Source organism: Lepisosteus oculatus, chromosome 3 (genome assembly GCF_040954835.1).
Source record: "Lepisosteus oculatus isolate fLepOcu1 chromosome 3, fLepOcu1.hap2, whole genome shotgun sequence".
Taxonomy (NCBI): Eukaryota; Metazoa; Chordata; class Actinopteri; order Semionotiformes; family Lepisosteidae; genus Lepisosteus; species Lepisosteus oculatus.
The window spans coordinates 21,648,196-21,674,039 of NC_090698.1; the positions used below are offsets into that span (position 1 = coordinate 21,648,196).

Genomic DNA, 25,844 nt, shown 5'->3' on the forward strand with positions numbered 1-25,844 from the left:
GGGAAGACTTTGTTGCTCTTAATTTTATGCATCAATTTTTATTACTTTAGTTGTTATTAACTGGTATTTACATTTGGCCCCTGGATGTGAAAATTAAGTGTTACTTATTCTTTAGCTCATTGAGTACAGTATGTAAAAACAGAAAAAAATAGAATCATCAAAAAAAAAAAAAAAGAATCTCGTTGGGTAAAAGTGCACCTAACAAGCTTTTGAGTGATTGGCACGTTGCAGTGCCTCACTGCACAAGCTGTATTGCTGGTCAGAGGGCTGAAAACAAATTGACAACTTTTTGTGTACATAAGCTATAACTGTAGTATTCTCATTCCAGAAAATGTTGTGTTTCTTTTTTCCACCAGTATATAAAAGTTTAAGTTGTCATTTTGCAATCTTAAAATGCTTTTAGGTCACCGTTATGGTTGGTAGGAGAAAAAATAGAGAGTTCAATATGGTGATAAGTATAAAGAAAAGCACTGACTGTTAACAGAACTGACAAACATTTAAAGATATTAAACTGACTATGTTTTCAAAACATATTGTTCTGTTAGGCAATATCATTTCCCCACTTTGGTGACATAAGTAATAAGGTCAGAGTTGTGCTCCTGAAACTCTTCAGTCACTGAGCTAATACCTCAGAATGCCTGTGGTTGTCAAGGAAACACTCTTCTCATATGAAAGGAAGAAAAGTAATCTTTTCTATTTCACTTCTTTCAGCAGTTGTAAAATCACAACAGAATGAGATCAGTAATTATCAAGGAGAACACTCCTGTACAAATACAAATTTACATGAAAACAGACATACAAATAATAGTAAATGTTCTATATTTTATTTCGGTGATTTTTTTTTCTCTTGAAAATGATTTCTGCATTAAAATTGATTCACTGGTGCTTATTTTCTTCATACCAAAATTGCTCAGGATAAAATATTTTTGTAATATGTAATATGGATTGTAATAGTAAAGATTGCAAAAACAATTAAATTATATTGAACAAGCTGAAGAATTCTTTTCTTTGCAGGAGCTGGCTCGATCTGTAAAACATTCCAGTAGTACACAGCACTGAATGTCAGTCCTGGGTATTGTGTTTCCAGGTCCTTTAGTGCCATATCTAGCATTAAAAAGTTACATTACAGCCATGATTCAACAATCATTAAAGCCTGTTTAAAGCAACTAAGACAAGCCCTACAAGTGTGTACCATAGCTATACATATACAGCTATATATGTATTCAGTTGTTAGAGCTTGCTTTTTATGTACTGTTAAATATTATTTAGATGAAATACAATGAAGCTTTAAGCACATAGCTTCCAAAAACTGTAAAAATTGACAAGTGCAATATAAACCATTTGGACATTAAGTAACTACTGACCCTCCATGCCATCCAAAATAAAGCAAACTTTTCATCTACCTGCTTCTTTGTTTAGTTAAAATATTGTATAGGTTAACAAAATTATAATTGTATACAATTGTAGAGGAGGTTGAAAAGTAATTTTTCAGAAGTTGTTTCCTGGAAAAGCTTAGCAATTTCCTGTATAAATTGCATTAAGGAAGTGGTTGGCATTTATTTACATCCTCACTTTGTGGCAAAGGGCTGAAATCCCCTCCCTGTAGTCCAGAAGGAAACAATTGACACCCAATTCCTGACTTCACCATCTTGTTCAACGTTTCCCCTAACTGTGTTAACACCCAGGTTTCTCAGGAGCCTTGATGATGTCATGTTACAAGAAGGAATGTACAGTCTTTCAATCTTGTTAAGAATAAAAAATCAACAGAACTTTAAAGTTCACAACAGTCTAGTTAGGTAATGGCTAATGTATCTTAATTCATAACTTGATTCACTCAAAAGCAGCTCTTATCAAAGCTCAACTTTAGGCTGTAAGTTCCATACACTTGAATATGAATTGTTAACTAGCTTATCTGTAACTGATCTACATTTTGCATTGCAACTGACATTTTGGATTTGTATGTTGGTTTTACACTGGTTAAGTGTGTTAAATTGAGTGAGTTTATTTCATTTTTGTTATGGTGCCAAAATGTTAAGGGTTTGTCTTTCCATATCAGTACATGGACAAATTAGGTGTTGATTTAGCATGATTTGTTTTATTTCCTGCAGTTAATCATTACTTTGAGACACGGATACAACAGAGAACTCCTTCCCTTTCACATCACACCATATATGCATATAAACAATATTGCCTGTGTGGTTGAACAGACAAAAAAATATCAGTATGTTTTACAGCATATAATAAGTCACAATAAGCTTAAGTCACTTAATTTAATTAAGTTATACAGTTAACCATTCCAGTGCAAGAGTTAAATTGCCAAGCAAGGAACAATTTGTCATATATTGTGTCATCTTACTGTAGGTCACCACACCATCTATATTGGGGTTCACGTGCCCAAAAGCTACAGGAGACGAAGACGCCATAGGAGGAGAACGACACACAAGGAGAGGAAGGAGAGAGTGACAGAAAATGCCTCTGACAAGTCAGACGTGGAAAACAATGATGAGACCAGCACCAGCATCCTCAAACCACTCAGTAAGTACTTACTGCAAAGCGCTTGTCATTCTGTTTACAGCCTGTGATGTCTTCTGTAGGAGTGGCGCTTACTTGTGGAATAGGGACTTTCAGCCTTTTGATATTTTTAGGTCACCCTACGAATGGAGTACTGACAGTCAAATCAGACAGATGGGTTTTGCTCTGCTGGGTACGATGTGGAATTTTCCAACAGAATTGCTTGTCTCTCACTGGATCAGTTAGATATCCGAGAGGAATAGTATTTTAAAGTCAAGTCAGCAACATATGAGCTACACAATATTTTAGTAACATATAGTGTCAAGCAGTTTTTGTGGAAAATTCCATGTCTGCAGAATTCCCCAGGGAGTAGTACTTAGATAGGGATTCTCAGTGTGTAAGTAATAACCACACAAATGGGGCAGGATGGTTTAGTGTCTATCACTGTGTGTGAACGTCAGTAGCTGAGAATTGCTCTACATTTCAGGGACATTGGTCTCTGCTCAGAACTGAATCTACTGTTATTTATCAAGTGCTGTTTATTGTACATTGTTTAGGAAAGTGAATTCAGCTTTCTAACAACAGAGGAAGCAAATAGCCTGACCAAAACCAGTGTAAATATTAATTATAGTTTCCACACTAATTGAAGTTGTGACCTTTGTTAGATTCACGGAGAACAGGGTGATACAAGGAACATTTATTTTTAGTAAATTTAGGTGCACTATGTTTTGTTTTTGAATTTTTCTACAATTATTACACGATCAAAGTAAATTAAATGTGTTTTAGTCTTGCATTTGCATGGGCCATACATTTTGTTCAATGCATCAGTGTTGATCTGCAGCAGTTATATCATGTCATGTCATTTACCAAAGCGCTTTATACCATATGGTGTACCATATGGAGCCTCCCTGGCAAGTAACAAGCACAAGGCAGGATACACTTTGGACTGGACGTCAGTGCATTGTAGGGCAAGTGCAAGGCAGTCATACATGGGGACACTTTGGAGGCCATGGTAAAGGCAGAAGGGGGAAATTCATCCCGGACAATGGGATAACTCCCTACTCTTATTGAGAAATGCCTGGGGATCTTTAATGATCACTAAGAGTCAGGACTTCGGTTTAGCGTCTCATCCGAAAGATGGTGTCCACTACTGTATAGTGTCCCTGCCACTATACTGGGGCATTAGGACCCACACAGACCGAATGGTGGGCGCCTCCCACTGGTCCCACTAATACCACTTCCAGCAGCAACCATAGCTTTCCAGTAGCCAGGTACTGACCAGGCTCAACCCTGCTTAGCTTCAGTGGGTAGCCATTTGAGAGCTGCAAGGGTGATATGGCTGCTGGCTTCAGCAATAATATCATTTAAAAATATATTTCAGAGTTAGTATAAATAACTAAGATGTTATCAGAAAGTGAATCTTTTATAACGTACTCTTAAAATCCAGTCTATGAACATCTCTTTCTAGACAGGCACAACCAAGTTCCAGGTAACTTTGAAGTCAGAATCACAGATCTAATACTGTACTGTACAAAAGAAAGCATTATCTTAATGTATACAAAGTCAAACTATTAAATGTCTTGGATGATAGTAACCTGATGTTTTGCTAGCTTGCAAAATAATTTGAAAAAAAAATATGTTTGTTAGGTTAGCCATTATACCTGTTTCAGACTGATACTCTGTTCAGCAGTGAAATATTGATCAAGTCACCATTAAGTACCTTATGAGTTTGCCTTGATGAACTGACTTGCTTTCAATGCTACTTCATCTTTCTCCTTTCAGATGCATGAAATCCAATGTGAATAGACTGGTGCATAGTAAACATTTGAATTTTTATTAATCAGTTAGAATTTAAAATGCCTGTGTTAACATTTTCCAAATATTATTTTCCTGTCTTTTCTTTGAGAAACTATGTAAAATAAGTATTAAAAATCCCTTAATCGTTTGTCAGTATAAATCTGAATGATTAAAATGAGCCAACCCTGTGGAAGGTATCTGGGGATTGATTCAACTGAGGTTCTTTTTTTTACAGAGTGTGCATCTGAACGTTAAGTCAGGCACATGCAGAAGTCACAGTAGCTGATTTTTTTGACATTTGAAAAGTGTTTTGGTGTCATAAACATTTTCACATTCAAGTGTTCACTGTTACAGTTAGCTATTGATTCATTTAAAATAGTTCAAATATTTTTTCAGGTCAGTGGCAGGTTACTAGGCTTATTTTTAAAGATTTTCTAGGCTTATTTTTAGTGTAGCTTTGGATTTTTCTGCAGTGATCTCAGGTTGCTCCTGACATCTTTTGTCTCTGAGGAAATTGATTTATAATACAATTGGGCTTATTGTTGTTAAAGAGAATAAAGTTCCAGTTTCTAAAAAAAAGATTTTATGACAAAAGAAACTGTACTAAAAGGACACTATCAGTGACCTACATAATTGTTTTCCTGAAGAACATAATAATGTTATTTTGGTAATTGTTATTCTACATTAAATTTTAGATACAATAGAAAAGTTGGGCCTTTCATTTCTTATTTTCTGAGTAGCAGCTGATACATATCTGTAAAGTGATAATCTAAAAACTAAAAATATAAATTTTATATTAATTTTATATTTAATTTTATATTTATAAATATAAATGGGCAAGAATTTCAGTCTCTCGATGTGCAAAACTGATAGAGACATACCCCAAGCGACTTGCAGCTGTAATCGCAGCAAAAGGTGGCTCTACAAAGTATTAACGCAAGGGGGCCGAATAATTTTGCACGCCCCACTTTTCATTTTTTTATTAGTTAAAAAAGTTTCAAAAATCCAATAGATTTCGTTCCACTTCACAATTGTGTCCCACTTGTTGGTGATTCTTCACATAAAATAAAAAATTTATATCTTTATGTTTGAAGCCTGAAATGTGGCAAAAGGTTGAAAAGTTCAAGGGGGCCGAATACTTTCGCAAGGCACTGTATATTGCATTTGGCATGCTCATTTCGGATGTTCCTGATTACGTTAAGCATACAGTCCAACTGTTCATTCCACACTTGGAAATATCTTTAAATAAAACTGTTTTTAAATGCCTCTGTACTGCATTATCAGTATTCAACACAAAGTCCACTTGGTCATTAAAACATTCCTGGGTTCAAAGGTGATTCCGGTTAATTGTATCTATGATATTGCCTGTTCAAAAGCACTGCAAAATTGCAGACAATCTGTCACATTCAATGGCCTGTATCGGTTTTTTATCAAATTCTGTTTTTTTTTCAATTCTTATGCAGTAGCTATTGTCTAACTGTTTTGTATATATTTGCATGGAAATATACAGTATATTCTGTATATAATTATGAGATTAACATGATTTGCTTTTATCATTCTAGTTTCAGTCCAGGTCCCCTGTAAACAACCAACACCTGAAGCAGAATTGTCCTTTTTTGCAGCAGCATCACAGCAATTTCTTCTTTTGAACAACAACAGAATGATCACCTCTGATTGACCAGGTCCTAATCATTTCACTTTTAACTTTTCAATAACTCAATCCCTTGGAAAAAAAAAAAGATTTGTATGTAACTTGTCAACATTATTGGTCTCTGACAAAATATTCTGGAGCTCCCCGACCTCCTCAGATGAAATAGTATCATCTTCTTAGGAACTGGCTACATATCAACAGCAAAGGCCTAGAGATCTACAGTATGTCATTGATTGAACATTTTTAAGACTACTTATTAAAATATAAATTTGTGCCATAATTTTTAACAACTACTCAGTGAAAAAAACATTCACTCACATGCGTGGATACACAGGCACCCACATGGCCAGATGCAAGCCTTTCTGTGGAAATCAGGCCAGTTACAGTATCTACTATAAAATCTACTGTAAAAGTACACGGGAGGAGTGTAGTTCACAACAAAGATTTTATTTGGCTTTTGAAAGGCGAGTTCAAACACCCCTGAGTTTTTGCAGAGATTTTAAAATCCTAGTGAGATTATGATGGTGAGTAATATTAATCTATAATAATTTCTAATACAGATATGAAGTTTACTATAATAATCATATACAGTACATATTATGTTCTATTATGTGCCAGCAGCCCAACGACACAGCAGGTCAAGTGAGGTGAGAAGTTACATCATCAACTGAATGAAGGAGGAAATTTAGAGAGGGCAGAGTATGCAAGCTCAGAGTGGTATTTAGCAAATACAAATGTATCTCTCATGCTGTGTGTTGGATTCATGAACAAAGTAACGTGACTGGTGATTAATGCATCCTCATGATTTTCAGATTGTTCTGTGAAGCATTTGCACTTTAGAAGAATGATCATTTTAAGGGAAGTGGTCATCATATGATACATTAACAGCCTACGGCAATCTCAAGCAGACAATGTTAACTGTTATGGGGTTCATCTATGTGTGAATCAGACACCCGCAGTATATTTCAAACCAGGTTGAACCCTTGATGATGGGGGAAAAAAAGCAGAACGATTTACATTGAAATGAAGTAGTTATTATTGAAATCTGAAGTCATCAATCAAGCAAATGCACTTGTGTATAAGCACTTCCTGTAGGGCCTGTAAAGCAGAGTAAAGAACTGTTGGTTATTTTTAAGGAGGCTTTGCTTGAGAAAAAAGCACTTTATACAGTATACAATATAAAGCCACGAATAGCTTGTGTGTAGATATGTAAGATACAGTATTAGCTCAAATGTTTCATATCAACAAAGAGTTTGAAAGAATATTTCATAAAATGGAGGATCGTTTTTTGTCGGACTTGGTTTTTGATATGTCTGGTAGTTCCATTATCCTTTCCCAGTTTTATATCTTGGTATAAAGCCTCCCTGTACTCCTGCCACCCTCCTCCTAAAAGAGGTCTTGTTTGAAGCCTTGTGCAGGGCCTTCACTGCCAGGGATTCATTTACATTTTGGTGCTTGGCCATCAAGTAGGCAGCCATCTTTTATACAGAATTTCCGGGTGAACAAACAATGCAGTATTAGAAATTTGCCTACAGCACACATTCTTTATGAGTAGTTAGGATTTAATTTATACAAGAACAGGTCAAGCAATTGGGTGTTTCTCAGTAATCACACTTTGTCAACTGTTGCACCAGCTTGTTTGACATTTGCTTAACAGTTATGACAATGTACCAATGCAGTAAAGACCTTTTTTACTCCTTCAGTAAAGAAAGTATTGTTCTGACAATTTGCAGGTTTAGAAATAAGCTTGAAGGAGAAATTCTTAGTTTGCCTAAGACACAGACATAATTTAAAATTAAAAATGCTTTTTTTTGCTGTTGTCATATTTACAGTAGCTGGGCTATGTTTTGATATCAGGTAGCATGTAAAAAAGTCTCCAAGTTAAAGTAACTATAATTGAACAATTACAGTATACAATAAATCAAGATTTGCATAGACTTCCAATTTACAGTACTTGAGAAATAGGCATAGGGGTGAAGCAGACTCATGCAAAGGACCTTGTTATTGTTGTGTTTTGTTTGTAACTCTCCTATAATTATAGAAACATCATAAAGAAATTAGTAACTGATATACAGCAAAACAGAAAGTGCCATGCATTTTGATTCAAAAAGGAACAGCCTGCAGGGGTCCCTAAGATGATGCTCAAAACAATTCCCCATATGTTGCTATGCAGATTTCATTGATGCTCTTCATTGTATATCTGCTGTTAGCTATCTGTAGTTTGCTTTGGCAGATACAGTATATGAAAAACTTTTAAAATGTAATTTACAACACACCCCTGACCTACAGTATGACGAATGTGACTTGGAGGCAAAGTTCAAGGACCTTAAAAGCTTCTTAAGCATTAGTGAGGAAAAAAGTATGTTCTAAAGATAAAATAATGAAAACGGGTGTTAAATATATATGCCCGTCCCAAGGACTTCTTTTTCTAACCTTTAGCGAAAGTTAAACTGAAATCCCCAGAGTCTTGCTCATCATCCAAGCTAAACAATATAGAGAATGGAGTTGTATTCCTATTGGCTTAACACCCTAAAGGCAGTTATTTGTGATAATTGTTGTAAAGTGAATGCATTCCATGTGCATTACATTATTTCACAGCCTAAGGCTCAGCACCTGAAGTGACTGATTCAGGAATACATATTGTATATGGATTGCATTTTTGTGCTAATGGCTTAAAAACATTCAAAAATATATAGCATTTTACTTATGAAACAGCAAATAAATTGAAACTTTATATACAGTACATACTGTAGTTAGAATTACATCTCAATTCCCAGCATCCTGTTTAATCTTTGTGGTTCAGTTGTGCAAAAACTGGATCCAGTATTTTGTCCATGTTGTCAGTGTCAGGAAGGTCTGGAAGACCTCAGGGATATGCTGTAGGTTTATCTTTGAAGGAGGAGGGCTAGAATTGCACAGGAGTGCTTGTCTCCTGCAGACACAAGGCAAACTCCTTAATTTGAAAGCCAGTCCACACTAATCCTTACTAACGCTTCTCCAGCAGGGGGTTATAATTAGCTAATCTACCCTAATTCTTCTAATAAATCTGGCTTGTGTGTCCACATGTACGTGGTTAACTGGTGGGAAATTTGGTAGAAATGTTATTTTTATTTTCAAAAGTGCAATCTGCAGCTGATGTATTAAAACCAGCTACTGGAGACTATTTTATGAAAGTAATTTTACATTTAAAAAAACTGGAGATTATCTTAGTTGTTTTTACATTTGCAGCAGTAAAAGTTTCAAAATATGATTTAAAATGTAATTACAAAAATCTCTCCGTTGAATCCCTGTCTCAGATTGGATGGCCAAATACGCCTTGGCTCTTCTTTCTACTTGGCAGACCTGTCTGAGGCTCAGTAATAAAGCAGTCAGCCTCAGTAGTTGCAAACTGCACTTCGTTTATATATCGACCATAGGGCTGTTCTATCCAGACAATGCCGTGCTTGAGAATGGTGGTCACTTAGGAAGAATTACATCCTGCTGGGATAAAACATTGCTGCAAATGTTGGTTTAGGAGTCTAAATAAATTAGCACACAATTGTCTTTCAGGTGGCAGATGTAATTAGTTAAGACAGCCCTGCTGTTTCTGCACGGTTTCCTTTACGTATTTTTTCTTGACCAATAGATTGGAGTTCAAGGAGGGTTACGCTTTTAAATTGCACAGTCTGGCAAATCATGCCATGCTATCAATATTTTCTGATTTGGCATTTTGTGGTTGTCTTAATATTTACAAACCTCAGATCAAAGCAACACAAAGTCAATAAGGTATTAAAGGCAAACTTGTTTCCATAAACTTATTTGCCATAAGATTATTAGCATTACCAGTATTATCGTATTGGTATGATTATAGGAATAACATATGTAACATATGTATTCTAATGATTCTTTTAATAGGACTCTTACTTTAAGGATTTTAGTCCTTGGACAACTGGACTCTGACAGCCTAATGTGACAGCACACAGTTTGTATGACAAAGGGTTCAGACTGGTTGCATGCTCAGGATTAGATATTAATTTGCCTATCCTGCGCATGGATAAGACACAGCCTTCTCATTATCATTGCACATTGACGCGTTGTGATTAAACCGGCATGGGTCTGAGGATCAGAGATTTCTTTATAAAATATTTAAAGTCACCAGCCTTTCCCTGTATACAGATTTTTAAGACCATATTTAACCTCTTGCTTATACTAACTGTTCCGAATCAAATAGCTAAATGGAACATTATCATAAAAAATAGCAATATATTCCCTTAATATTTTCTAGCTGAATGTAATTCCAGATCGTGTATTTCCTGGTTTGAACTAATTGCTTCACTTTTGTGATTTGCATCTGCACATACTGGTATCTGACCTGAAGAATATTGTGAGCACATTAGAAACCAATGATTTTCACGGTCATAGCTAGGTATTAAAATATCTTGCTGGTGAATTAACTGCAAATATTTAAACATTTTGGCAGCACCGCAGAGGAGTGGCTATAACTATATAATGAGCTGGAAGGTTGAGTTCCCAAATTCTGGGTGGGGCACTCCTGTTATACCCCGTACTTCACTCAGATAGCTGTGGTGAAATTCACAGCTGTACAAATTGTTGGCTGTGGATAAGAGTAACAGCTAAAAAATAATAGTAGTTTTATTGTACGTGTGATGTAAACTGGGCTCAACTTAAGAGTATTTGTAATATGGAGGAGGTAGAAATACTATGGAACTTTACATTTGTAAATCAGCTAACTATAGATTATATTTTTTTATTGGATGAATGTCAAATGCTTCATATGGTAAAGAGGCGCTGAACAAGACATAGTGGCATTTGAGTCACTTCTCACAGTAAGACAAATACTGCAGTGAAAAAAGGTTAGAAACAGTTTAATCTGTTCTTCTTATTAAAGACGTACTTAATCTTGTAAGATGGCAACGACAGTATAGTATAAGTCATGTGTCCAATACTAGTAATTGCATCTAAGAGTTTTTTGTTTTTAAAAAAGATTGTTAGAAATAAGTGCAATTCTGCATGGTGAATACTGTTGTCTATTGAAGCAGAGTTTACACAACCATTTACAGGTTTCTGGGAAGGTGGACACTTTAGTGTTATTTCATTTTTCCTTTCTGTTCTGCAAGGCACACGAACACTTGACCTCAGTATCCTCAAAACTTAAGCATTGCCCCCTGGTGGTACATGAGTAAGACCCTCCTAGCTCCACTCCCACTGCACCACATCCTTTTTGTTATATGAAAAATATATCATTTCTTCATTACTTTTAAAATAATGTCTTGGATTATTTTTACATTCAGATTTAAAAATTAACCAGACATCCACAAAATGTAATACAATATTGTAACAGTATGAATATTTTAGCTTAAAAATCTATCAGTGGGTAGCTGTGAGCTTTGATTTTTTTTTAAATTATCATTCCAGTTTAACTGTTTCTGAGTTTCATTGTTGAGTTAAGTGTAGTCATGCATGATGTTTCTGTTTCCTAGAAGAGAATTTAGAAGTGTCACTTTTCCAAAGGACGATGCAAGAACACACAGTGCTAGGATTATGACTGCTTCAGGAAATCAGTGTTGAGGCCTTGTTGTCAATCACAGTTGTCCAGTCTGCAATTTCTGGCTGCAACTGCACAGATGGAGTGGCAGAATAGAGTATTATCAGGTCTATTAATGGTATTAAAGTCTATTATTTAAGATCTGCATTAATGTTGTGAGGATTGTGTCAGGGAGCTCACATCCAGTTTCAATTTTGACATGCTTTCATTTTGACAGTGGGTCAAGTTTTGTATTGAAACATATCTTGATTCTTTGATCTATTTTTATTATTATTTTATTAATTATTTTATTCTTATTTTCTGTGTTTTGTTTGATATATATATACTTACAATATATAATGAAATACATTCATTTTTAGTCTTGCATTTCTTTTGTGCATCAGTATATTACCTGCCCCTGTTAGTATTACTGTAACTAATGATTTGATTATGCGAGCCATTTTCATCACAGGACAGCTTTGGTTTTGTAATGAATAATCAAAAAAGAAAATAATTTAAAGCAAATTATTACTTTATGTAATAATGTTCAGTACTCATGGAGCAGGTTGTAAATGTCTTAACAATATTCAATTTTTTTTTAATTCCTTCAATGCATCTATGTTAAATGATAAAAAAGACATTTCGTTATTTATAGTGACAACTTTTGCTTAAACTCAGAATCTTCTAATGCTGCAAACGATGGCAACTCAGCTAATCTCATTTGGGCAGCTAGCATTCTTTCAGACTTCCATGTGCTCTACACAAGAGACAAAGTGTTCTTTGTACAGGCATGGTTCTTGGCTGCAATGCATGTATCTCTTTGAAATTCACTTGAACTGTGTCATTTTAATTTGTATCTTTCTTCTTCCCCCTTGTTCTCCCTGTTACCTACCCATATTGAACCCCTTTCCCCCTAGCAACTGCAAGAGTTAGAGGCCAATAGCCTCTGGTATTACAGTGCAAGGAATTTATGAGGTAGTTTTTCTATACAACAGTGTCCTTTATGAAGTAACCACTGAATGTTTTTTTATAAAGAACAACAGAAAAGACTAAGCAAAAAAACAACTTGTGATTTATTAACTGTACAAAAATTATACAAAATCATGTTGTGTATTTTCTGCGATAAATTAGGCTCTACAATTAAAAATATACAGCAATTAAACAGTACATTGGCATTACATCTGAAGCTGTATGCTGTAGGTAACTGTCAATCCTAATATTTGACTGACACGTGATAATGTAAATAATATTACAGTGTTGTTTTCCAATGATGTCTAGGTTATATCTTCCTGTACAGCTTTCTGCATTTCCTTTACACTGGTTTAAGAAAAGACCTGTGTATACCAGCACCTGTGGTGTTTTGCTTCCCAACATTGAGTAGTACCAGACAAAAGCCATATGGTTTATGTTAACAGAAATGTTTCAGTTTTGACAGTGCTGCTCTGTGAGGCAAAACACCTGTTCTGTGTGTGCAATAACTTAATCTGTTTTCACTGGCAACGAGGCTGTGAAACTGAAACGTGTGCTGTGTGCAGCGACAGCTACTGTACAGCCACAGCACATAGAGTCAAATACAAAGTCTCCATGAATAGCTGGACTGCTGAAAGTGGTTCTAGGGCTAAGCAGAGTCATATTGCACTCTGGGCACCATGACATTTTGTATGTCTGTGTGTTGAGGGCTTACAGTATCTTATGCTGCAAAACATACAAAAAGGCCTAGAAAACATGGTAATGATAGATTGTCTTCTGAAGACAAGGTACTGTTGAATCAACTGGCCAAGGGAAGGTCAAAGTGCAGTATCTTGTGAATCTTAGCCTAGCTGAGTTCTAAAAGTAATATAAAGAAGGACATAGAGATTGGGGGAGATGAAGAAACTCTGGAAGCAATCAATCTGAGTTGAGATATTTACATTACTAGAAATGGAATGGAGTGGAATCATGCAGTACTTCAGGGTTCTTCATGACATTTTCAAAAACGTCACAAGGCCTAAACAACCAGGTGTCATACTGATGGGTTTGTGTTTATAGAGATGAAAACCATCCTCCACTACTAGAGAATAAATGATTCAGAACTGACACACACTGTTAAAGTTGCATCTTATTGCGTTTTATGTCTTTGTTGTAAAATAACATATGCAATAATGACTTGCATGTACCCAGTCACACAAATAATTATTCTATGCCCAAATGGCTTTTGAGGGAAAACAACTTTAATGTTTTGTAAGTGCAATATTCAACAGCATTTCTCCTGTCTGTGAATTTGGAAACAGTTTGTTCAGTGTAATTTGCTATCATATTAACGCAGGATTGTCAGCATTGTTTTGTAGGGTATGGATACATGATGAGACAGTTTGTTAAAACACAAAAGTGCCATTTATGTTATTTTCTCTTAAATGTATTTGGATGTAGAATAATTATTTGTTAAAAATACAAAACCTAGTAAAGCAGGCACCAGTATAAGGGAAGTGTCAAAATTTAAGAAAGGTTGATTGTCAATACTGAATATTGACTGACATTGATACAAAGCATATTTTTAAATGCCATGTATTGTGAAACTGATGCACAAATTACTATGAATCTTTTTCAGTGTGTTGTGTATATTGATTACTCCTCATCAATCACAATATTTCAAGCGAAGGAAGTCTCATAACTAATTATTCTGCCGTTTGTCACATATGAAGTTCGAGGTCCATATTCTATGACTGGATGAAGAGCGAATTAAAACTAATCGAATCTTCATGCCGTTTTCATGACTCCAAAGTAAAAAAAGCAAAAGCGGGGAGTTGAAATGGTTACTTGAAGAGAAGTAACTTCAGAACCTCGGATGTTCCAACTCTCCTGTGGGAGAAACTGTACCTACTGGTCTTCCTGCACCAGAGGTTACACAAGTGCTGTACCTCTGTTGATTCTGGTCTTTCTAACCCTCTTTTGAATGAAGAAACTGCTTTTATACAGAATATAAGTGATCACACTTATGAACATAATTTAAATGAATTACCAGAGAGTGGGAAAATGTATTTATATATCAGCAGTATTGCATTCTCAAGTCCTTTTTTTCCTGTGCAGTGATGCTTAACTAAATATTCAAATTAGGAGACAAGAGAGAAGGCAAGCAAAGCCCTCTTGTGAAGAATGGACAGTTTTGTGAAGCATTTCCTAGTTGTTAATGAGGGGTTTGAGGGCTTACAGCCAAGCCACACTGAAGTCCAATGATGAAGTGCACTTTTTTGGTCTGGAGGAGGGTGCTAACAGTGGTCAGATTTAATTCTGTCCACTTTACCTGGGACAGACTGCTATAAAGTGGGGACCCAAGAAGACAAGCAGTTAGTACAGGTGGATCTTGCTTTCAAAGCTCTACTTAGATGTCCAGCTATAATTTTGACTCTCTGGGGGCTTGCCATTTAGATAAGCCACATTTACTGAATTTAAACGGCTCCACATTTAAACGGCTCCCCTGATCCTTTAGTGAGTTGAGATGTCTTTTTCCAGAGACAGGAACAGTTTGAGGGCAAAAGGAAAGGTGCCACCGGCAATGGAATTGAATGGCTATGGGGAAGAGGACAAGAAGAAGAACCTCACATCCACAATTGCTTCCCAGGCAGTAAACTGGAGTATTTTCCCTTTTCTAGTCTCCCCGGCAGCCGAGAGGATTCGCTTCATTCTGGGGGAGGATGATGACAGCCCAGCCCCCCCACAGCTCTTCACGGAGCTTGATGAACTGCTGTCTGTAGATGGACAGGAGATGGAATGGAAGGAAACGGCTCGGTAAGTATGCACGAAATACACTGGCTCTGCTTGGTGTGACAGAATCCAGCAGAATAAGATATCTGGTGGTAGGCCACCAGATTCCGCTGTAACTAATGTTGATAAGTGCTTGCAAGCTGATCTTAAAAGAAATGTTATATATCAATGTCGAAAAAATAAATATGTAAAAAATTATTTCCAAAAGCATTACAAATTTAACAGGGAGGAACCCCTAAAATAATCTATAACAAACTGCCAGTAAGACTATACAACTCCTCAGATGAATTGGATAAAAACATTCTTTTTCAAAGTATGATGCAAGACAACATTATTATATTTAATTATTATATTTATTTAACACGGTTTTGCTCTTGAAGGTAAAATTTAATGCAGTCTAAATAAAATACAACTTATGACATTTATTAAAAGTTCACCCATCAAAATAAACAACAGACCTTCTGTGAGACAGAAGTTGCTGTTTATCTGGTAGCTGCATTGCTCAGGATGGATCTACAGTATGTGAAATACTTGGCAAGCACCCGTTTGAGTTAAAATGTTGGTGTGCAGCAGTAGGCTTTGAAAAAAAAAATCCATTTGAAAGGATGCTCTAGTAACATTAGTAAATGTATCATAGTAATGGATTAAAAATAGAATCCTGGCAAGATTGTCTGAAACACATACAGTATACTGTAGACTCAATAATCTTCCTTTAATGTTCTCAACGACTGAACTGGTGTTTAGTGCTGCAGCTTCATATCCTGGGTTCAGTTCCAGGGCATGTTATCCCTAGGGCACTGTGGGTTTTCTTAGGCTGGTCTGTTTTCCTCCCACAGTTGAAATATTGCTTTCAGGTTAATTGGCATCTTTAAAATGTCCCCCCAAATATGTCTGTCTGTGGACCCTAAGATGGACTGGTATTCCATCCATGGTGTGTGCCGGGTTAGGGTCTGTCTCACCATCTAAGGATAAAGCTGGTAGTCAAAATGAAATATTGAAATAAATTATTTTATGTACTGCATGTTCATTTAAAAAGAAATTAAAGAGGACCATGTCATATAAAAAAATGCTCATTTCATGTTTTATTTCCAAGGAGGGATGATAAATTTGGCATAGGGTTAAAACAGATACTTTAGATTTTGTTTCTGGTTTGACCTGTGACCAGAGTAAACTCTGCATCTGTTGTGTGGTGATAATGTCTGCTTGAAACAAATGTGACTAAACAACTCTCTGATTAATTTATGAAGCTTCTTGAATTACCACTTAACGGTAGTTGTCACATAGCACAGTGTGTTTCTTCTTGATTTGTGTCCTAATCCAGTCAATGGAAATTATTTGGTCAGTCAGATTGTGCTGATCAGATATAATCAGAATGTTGCAAATGTAATCTCGCTTTTGCATTGTTCATGCAACATAAATCATTTGCTGAAGATGACATTTTGGAATGTTTTGTGATGCTATAGCCTCGTAAAGTAGCCTCCAGTGGCTGTCTAATCCCAGCCCTGCCACTAGGTAGCGGTGTGCCAACTGTGTAACGCTGCTAGGGGAAATCCGGTTACGCTCGACTAGTAGTATGACATCAACTCACATCCACAGAGTCTTGGTTACAGAGCTCAGTCTCAGCTCGTAGCAAGCACATTTATTACTTGAACCACCTGGGAGCCTAACATCTATATTTTTTATTCTAAAAGGTTAGCTCATATCACTCTGTTTTAAAGCTGTCCTCTCTTGTGCAATTTGTTTTTGGTTACAAGGGGCAAGGTGGGGCCTTGTGGTCGTGGTATCCTTCAACTGAATGCATAAAAACAATACTTTGATTTTTCTGCTCCATTCAGCCTTCTTAATACCTGAAAGAGGTTGTGAAATGAATGATTTTACCTGTTGTATGCAGTTCTATAAGTAATTCAGAAACCTTGAGAGGGAATCCATATCAGGACCAGTGCTATGCAATGTTTTCAAGAGGAACTGAGCAATCTGGAATATCAAAAGCTTTCGATTAACCTTGATTATAAAAATACATGATCATATTGTAAGAGGCTTCAGTGATGATAGTATAACATAAATAACATCGTAAGTAAGAATCCACATCAAACATTAAAATGCAATTTGTAGAAAGCAAAATTGCATGAAGAATGGTAGAATTATACATTTTAAGGAAGTTAAAAACATAATAAAATGTTTTTGTTTGTCTGAAGACAAAACATTTTTGATTGCAGAGCTATTAAAGAGGAAATGTATAGGAGTTACATTTGGCCTTTTTCCTTCAAATGTATTTTCTTATATGACATTGTAATCCTAGATTTCTTATTATTTTGTTTTCCAGTCTTGTCAGTAGATATATAATCCACTGAGTTTGATACAGTACGTCACCTGTTTTTTAAGACTGGTACTGTACTACTTGTAAAGTACTGATGAAATGATGGTGAATTACTGTTGAAGTAAAAAAATAATTATGTTCAATGAACAAACTTCTAGTCCATGAGGACAGAAAGACACTCAGATTACGGTCCCATATTATCTTAAAATTGCTTAATTTAATGAATAAGAAGCATAACTGATCACAATGAAATGATCACAATGTTGCAAGCACTATAGAAGTTTTTGATTTAATTGCGGTTTATAACTGGGGCCATGACTGTGGTTGGAGACCTTAAGTCTAAGTATACCTAATGACTTTTATTACTTTATAGTGTGATGCTGCATAGGGATGTACCTCATGAAGTGTGGCCTTTCCTGTGGTTTTTCCTGTCCACGATTGCAGCATGCAGATCACAGGCTGGTGGATAGGACACCAGCATTCACTGGAGCAGGATCAGCTGTACATCTTGCTCCAGACTGTATAAATGGACAGCCAAGAGGGGAAGGAGAGGGTGTTGACAAGGAGTAGAATCCTAGGAGGAGCCCTGTCAGACCACTCAGCTTTTAGCCAATACAGACCGAATCTGTCCCTCATCTGAAGGCTTGCTACTAATTAATATTTTTCCCCTGCTCCGGCTGAAAGAGCAGCACTAAGTTACTATTATTTTCCTCTCTAGCTCAGGCTAGGGCAGTGTCATAGATAACTACAGTATTTTCCTCATAATCCTGTGGGAGGAGCTTTATTTTTTCCCCACAGTGCAGGATGTTATTTACTCTTTTAGTGCAGGACAAGATTTCTATAAATTAAAACCTTATTTTTCACTTTAAATGTTGTGTGTGGGGTGTGTTTGTGATCGGGGCCTCTCTAGAACCTGTGCCCTTGTTATGGGCCGCCCCATGTGGCATCACTGGAGTTACTGAGAACTTAAATCAGTAATGCATTCATCCCTCAGATTACTTTACTGGGTACTATAGGGTAGTGGTATTCATTCCTTATCCAGTCCATCACGTTTTATAGGTATTAAATAATTCTCAACGAGATCTGGAAACAGCGGTAGTATAGAACAATAAAGTTAATAATTGATATAAATACAATAATTAAGAGCCCAGGATGGAATGAAGACCAAAAGACTTACTGTAGTCTTCCAGGATTTGGAGTGAATATGAGAGCAGAAGAGATTTTTACACGTGTCTACTCGGCCTGATTAAAAAAAGCTATGGTAAGCAGCAAAAGTGAATGAGGTGAGGAGGTAAAGTGGGTATTCTTTCTATAAAGAGGTAGTTCAGCCTTAATATCAGTACATTTATTATTCTAAAAGGGTAAATGCCTGAACCAATACAAATTACATTTAACACAGATTGTACAATGCTTTGTGTGAACGAGGAGGCTAAAACGTAGACAGTGCTCCATATCACAAATTAATTTTATTTAGCTTCTTCTTTTCTATTTTTTGAGGAACGTATTTCTTTAAATAACTGATAGCAGTACTATATGCACATGTGCACTATGTGGAGATAACTTACGTACCTGAAGAAGGCTCATTTTTCTGAAGATCATTCTTCAGGTCTTCTGTTCCAGCTGAAACTTAAATATGTCTCTAAACGCAGCAACAGGGCATGCACTAGTTTTCTACATGATCAGGACCCATAAACAAGACATTTTCTAGAGAAACACAGGGATTAGATATGTACTTCACTGATTTAAATAATGGTATATTAAACTGTTAAGAAACACAGTGATTAAATGACAACATCCTATGTGTTTAGGAACTGAAACAAGTTAAGGGTTCAACTTAAACCTATTATTGTGTATATTAAGAATTCAATTAATTAATTGACTGCTGAGGTTGAATAAAAACAGCATTTGTCTGGTTCCCTAGGGTCAGAATTGGGAACTACTGGTTTAATAGAAGCTGTGTCCCATCTAAGATGAGAAGGCTCAGGAAGATGTCATTGTAAAAAATGTTTAAACATGTCAGCCTGATGAATACTTTCTGTCTTGAAACAGGTGGATAAAGTTTGAAGAGAAAGTAGAGAAAGGAGGGGAACGGTGGAGTAAGCCTCATGTAGCCACATTGTCCTTACACAGCTTGTTTGAGCTGAGAACGTGTATAGAAAAAGGCACCATCATGCTAGACATGGAGGCTTCTACTCTTCCTCAGGTTGTTGGTAAGTTGCGGGAACCAGGCCGTTTTGCTCTCTTGACTGCCTGGCCTTAATGCTTAAAAGACTTGGATTAAATGAATTGAGAGATTATTGGTCATATAGTGATTTTAGCAAATGATAAAAAAAACATTCAAAGAAGACAATGTTTTGAGAGCCTGAGTGTGACAGCCACACAATGCAGTTTTTTGAGAAATGGAATGCTGTTGGGCAACACGGTGATGAAGCAGTTAGTGCTGCTCTCAGCTCTTGGGTTGTGAGTTCGATTCTGGACTGGGGCGCTTTCTGGTGGAATTTGTATATTTTCATCACCTTCAGGTGGGTTTCAGTGGTTTTCATGTTCAGGTTTCCTCCCACCTTCCAAAGATAGCCTGGGCCTAGTTAACTGATACCCTAAATTGTGCCACAGTGTGGTGTGCCCTGCTGTGAACTAGTGTCCTGTCCAGGGTGTGGTTTTCTTCTTTGACATTGTAGAAATGTACTTGCATGTATGTTTAAATTCAGTAAGAAAAATAAAATAATACGCAAAAGAATTCAGCAGTGACGTATCACTCATGTTCTATCTTTAATAATCTTTTAAAGTTCATTTTTTGTGAGTAAGTTGGCATGAGAGGATGCTTTATGAATTTATATGTGACAGGCTCAAGATTGAGCTGTCTTGACCTTTTATTGTAGAAATGATCACTGACAGCCAGATTGACAGTGGCCAGCTGAAAGCAGACCTGAAGGACAAAGTGATGTACACACTTCTACGCAAGCATCGTCACCAGACCAAGAAGTCCAACCTGCGGTCACTGGCTGACATTGGCAAGACAGTCTCCAGTGCAAGTAGGCTGTTTTCCAACCCGGATAATGGTAATACAGATGCCAGTTTGTTGCAGTCTTTTTTAAAACTATTTTTAAGAATCTTTTTTCCATTCTTTCATCTTTTTTTCTTGCTTACAACCATTTGTATGTATATACATACAATTATTTTTCACCTCTTCTTTCTTTTTTACCCCAAGTTTTGATTTTCCTTGGGGTGACTAATGTACAGTAGGTGACCAAGTCCTTTTTAATGTTCATAGTTCACAACATCACAAGACAAAGGAAAGTATAGATTTATTATAGATATCCAGAGCTTTATTGCAGTCTTTGTGGCTAGCTTTTATCCCTGCTCAATAAACAAAGCTTAACAGTGCCTTCCTCTTGCAGAAATATATGACCAGAATATTAAGATTTTGTAAAACAATCCAGAAGTGAGCTGTGGTATGAGTCATGCATTTCCCAAAATCATGTTTTAAGAAGTAGTATGAATATTTTTGAGAAATCATTTTGAACTTCATTCAAAGTCTACACAAACCATGCCAGATTGTGTAAAATCAACTACAATATTTTATAATAAAGGTAAATATTTGTTTTTCAGTGCATGGGCTACCCATTATAGGTAGACCTGTAACTGTTTATAATTAAATATTGTACAATAATAGGAAGTGTACAAATACAGTATATTTAAACCTCTTTTTGACATTAATACTAAGGTTTGATAGCCCATCCTGGCCTTTGTGTTACTCCTAGACATTCTTACCTACAGTACTGCTAAGGTATTATAGTGTACCATTGACACGCTTTCTCCTGCTGCTACTTCTGGTCTAGTCTGGTCCTTTCAAATTTTGTGTTTTGTGAAGAAAGGTGTTTTTGTTGTAATGTGTGATGGGCATATTAAATAATAATATAAGCAGGAACAACACATATGGATAATGGAGAAATGTAACAAGAAGTGTATATACTGTACGGTATACTGTATGTTACAGAAAACACCATTCAATGTTATGGTGTTTTTTATACTCATGCTTTTGCTATGAACTATGAGAATGTTTCACAATGCTTGAAGCAGGAGCTGTTTATACAGGCTTCTAAGTATTCAAATTTATAGTAATTAGCCACCTCTATATACCGTATGTACAAAGGGGTAAAAATACTAATGATATAAACAACTCATTTAGATCTGAATAAAAATCCTTGCTGTTGTTAGAAATACAAACAAACCAGAAAGAAGTGTTGGGGAAAGTTAAAATAATCCACTACTGTTTCAAGTTACTTTTGCAAGGGATTATTTTTTAAATTAACAAAAGTTGTGGGAAATAATTTTTAAAAGGTTGTCAGTATATTTTATCTACAATATACAGTGTATTTAGTTACTATGTAAAGTAATATATTATCTCTTAAAAACAATTTCTCCTAGACATATGAATTTTAAAATGTAATCCTTTACACAAGTAATTTGGGTAGTGTGTACTACAGTTAATTTTAGTAATAATTAAAAGTTTACAATGAGTTTACAATAATTAAAAGTGACTTACAATATTTCTAGTAATAGGGTGTTTTTTAGGTATAGATGATAAAATAACCTCACAAAATATAAAGAAGATAAAATAGCTATAACAGTACTATGAATATAGGAAAGATGTAACAAAACAAAATTGTTAAAACATTATGGCTGAATAGTGCATTACCTAATTTTCATTTCTTTCACATTGACAGCAAGTTTTATGGCTATCTAATTTAGTTTCTATGTACAGTAAATGTTGTTTTGTGCCTTTAAATAGTACAATTAAATTGTTAAAACTAATATCATACTTCTTAGAAGTATGATTACTTATTGGAAACCTCATAGATTACTATTCCTTATGTGAATTTTCCCATTTTAATTTACATTTTGATAATTGATTATTATTTTATACACCGTATTGAGCTGCATTTGATTGAATGTTTATAGAACACATTCTATTTCCGAGTGCAGAACTATATCATATCAAAAAAACCTTTGCTGTCTTCAGTTACTGTATATAAACTGAGAAGATATTAATCCAACTCAGAGAGTGTATTGCGTAATATTTTTAGATATGTATAATATTGTGCACGCGTTTCTAACAAAATCTAATTTATGGTAGTTATTGTGCTACACCCTGCCGTAAAAGATGTTAAATGTCATTGATTTTTTTAACAAATCGTTGGCAACAATAATTTTCAGATTATGCTGTAACTGTTCCCTAAAGCACTCAAAACATCACAGCCAATACTAGAGCTCATATTTTGCTTGACTAATTCAACATTTTATAGCACTACCCACTTTTGACACTTGTGCCCTTGGCAGGGTGATTTATCTAATGAACCTTCACTGACTGTATTAACTACTGAACATTGGTTCCCATCGGATTTCCCAAAAAGAAGGACCATGCAGGGTGAACCACTGTGTTTTTCTACAGTAGAAGCTGAACATTCGCTTGCATGCATAACTAGATACCCAAGGTGGTGGAAACTCAACAGGAGCAGACACAAATTAATTGTAAAAAATGATCCCTGATTTGTAGATTTATCTTTGTTGGATAAATGGATAAAGGTTTTATGGCAATTTAATCAGTTTCAGTCATTTGTCTCAGTTTTCAAAGTCAGCATTGTTTTGTGATCATATTAAGTGCGAAAGTAATTTGTTCTTAAGGTATACTGTAGTACAGTATGTATCCTTTCATTGTAGAGAGGTATCTTCTCATGTTGATATTTGGTACAAGATGTCTGATATCCAAGCTCAGCTTTAGTTTATGTGTTCTAGGTTTTATTCATATCCCCACCTAGTTAATAATTTAGCTTTAGTGTATTCAGATTTACAGTAATTGGTAGGTAAAGTTGCCAGTTGATATTTGTGCTTCTTTGGTGTTTTCCAGCAAAACACTGTTTTGTTTTCTTTGGAATAAAATTAGATGTGAATAAATCTATTCTAAAAAAAATCTCTCAAACAATATTTAATTTCAACTTGTGTCGATTTGTATTTTGTCTGTCTATGCCCGTTCATTCTCAGTTGTCTTAAAACAAAGATCTAGTAAGTAAAAACAAAGGTATATGGTAAATACCATATATGCTTTAACAAGTGCAATTTGGGATTGTTCACAGGAGTTTGTGTGAGCAAGAAAATGTGGAGGATATTAGGTATTCAAAAAACTTCTGAAGTTCACATTAGATTGGAATTATAATTTCCCTCAACCAAAGTGACTTGGGATTTAGACTCATAATAAATTTCTGAAATGCCTTTCTGTCTTTTCTGCACCATAAAGCTTCAGAGACTTGTTCATATTTTAATGGATTTTTTTGTAACTCCCATGTGTTTATTTAACCGCTACTGCTTTGCTTTTTGGCTCTGTCACACTTACTCTCTTTCCTTCCTTTTCCTGCCTTGCTGCTACTGCGTGAACTCCAAATCTGCTTCTGCCACTAAAGCACGTAGTCCGCTTGAAAACTCTGTGCCTTGTCTAACAATCCGCACCTCTGAGGAGGACCTTCGAGTCCAGCGGAGTTCGAGCGTGGGATGGCTTAGTAAGTTGAAAGGGACTTTTTGCCATAATACAGCAGCCTTTGATGTTTCTGAAAATGGTAAATGGTGAATTAATTTGAAACAAGTGAATTCAGTCATGAAATTCGGCTTTTAGGACCTATAAAGTTAAGGCCTTATTAAATCAGTATTATTTATTATGTTGTAAATTATTCAATGTAAATGCAAACATGCAATTTTATTTTTAAATTTAAAGTTTCAAAGATATCTTACTGGACATACAGCAAATGTATTTTTTATTTTAATTGAAGTTGAGTGACCTCAAGGAACATTAGAACTTGTGAATAGCATGTCACTTTCATTTCTTATATTAAATCTTGAAAATAAAGTAGCCTAAAAGTAAACACATGGAATCAGATTAATGCTGTCAGTTTTATGCTTCTTGGCAGCTGTCCAGTCTTATCAGAACTATATTGAAGGTGCACTTTGAAGTGATGAGTGGTTGGGCTTATCAACAGGCCCAACTATCTGCTAGTTAACAATTGGCTCCGTTTGATAATTAATTTGCAGATTTAACCTTCACACTTTATCATCAAAGATTATAAAGTGCTCAAAACAATGTTTTGTTTTAGAATCCCTGGCCTTCAAGTGGGATACATTTTATGCTTTACTGTAGAACACATTGTGCCGCGTCTGCGAATGGCTGCCGCTGATGCAGAACGTAACTGAACCCTGAATGGCACCTAATTTCCAATGACCACTACCAGGCACGGACACATGCAGTTCTCATACATACACACCATTTCAAATATGCTGCAACCTTATTTTTTAAACAAAATGGCAAGTGTTATCACCCCCAGGAGAGCAAATGAGAAATGTTTTTTTTCAAAGTGGCTGCACCAAACTGACAATTAAAAATATCATCCTAGAGAACAAGACGTAGCATGAGGAAAGTGGATACAAGAGCTAAAAAGCTAAAAAGCTTTTTAGAAGAAAATCACAGGTGCAATAGTTTGTTTCCACTCTATTCTGCTTTTTAAGTATCCTTCTTGTATGTCACTATGTCTTGTTTCTGGTTCATATACAATCACCTTGGCTGGCGTTAGATTAGCATATTAAATATTTCAGGCAGTTAGTTAATTGTTAAGGACTAATTGTTAATTGTTGGATGTCCTAACAAGATTTGTATTAATGAAATGTAATTCAGACTGTTTTCCTCTATAAATCTAAATCTGAATGATGAATGAACCCCTGAAACATTTAGGCTGGAATCTGGTTTAGGAGTAGTTTTCCTTTGCTCCATTTCTGGAGCTCAGTGAACTTCTTTGACCTACATCAGGCTATGCCTAGGCATTGGTTAGTTGTTGGCCCTCCACACCTCTTGCAGGAGATACAAGGCACACAACCCACAGATCTTTGTGACAACTTTCTCCCACTTACCTATGAGAGTACTGTACATTCTCCTTAAAGGAGGAAAGATTTAGTACCCAAACAGGCTACTGTCCCCAGATATAATGCTTTATATTTTGGACATTACACAAATATTCATATATTAACCAACATCACTTAAATTAGTTCTTGTTATCTTTAATTGAAGAAAAAATAATTTAGATTGAAATGATTTCTGTTTCCAAGCAGTAGCGGCAACAAGCAAATGATCAGATATTCTAGGGCCCCAGTCGATGGTTGATTCATTTATGAACCAAACAAGAACATTTTAAATTCATTCTCTGCTTGACTCCATCTTTCCCTCAGTTCCAGAGTAAACTGAGATGCTGCTGCCATTTCTGGTA

At 35.7% G+C, this 25,844-nt stretch overlaps 1 protein-coding gene across 7 annotated transcripts in view; it reads left to right on the forward strand.

The window, feature by feature from the left end:
* The window catches only part of slc4a4a (solute carrier family 4 member 4a), a 98,928-nt gene that overhangs the window by 16,350 nt on the left and 56,734 nt on the right, over nt 1-25,844 (forward strand). For 2 of the 7 annotated variants that reach the window (XM_015339882.2, XM_015339888.2), the window contains exons 3-7: nt 2,362-2,535; nt 15,113-15,248; nt 19,591-19,751; nt 20,421-20,573; nt 24,000-24,095. In XM_015339882.2, coding sequence (XP_015195368.1) covers nt 2,362-2,535; nt 15,113-15,248; nt 19,591-19,751; nt 20,421-20,573; nt 24,000-24,095 — 720 coding nt within the window. Of the gene's footprint in view, nt 1-2,361; nt 2,536-14,692; nt 14,817-15,112; nt 15,249-19,590; nt 19,752-20,420; nt 20,601-23,999; nt 24,096-25,844 lie in introns of those variants that run through there. The other 5 variants (XM_015339894.2, XM_006627127.3, XM_015339896.2 and 2 more) reach the window with 3 other exon arrangements.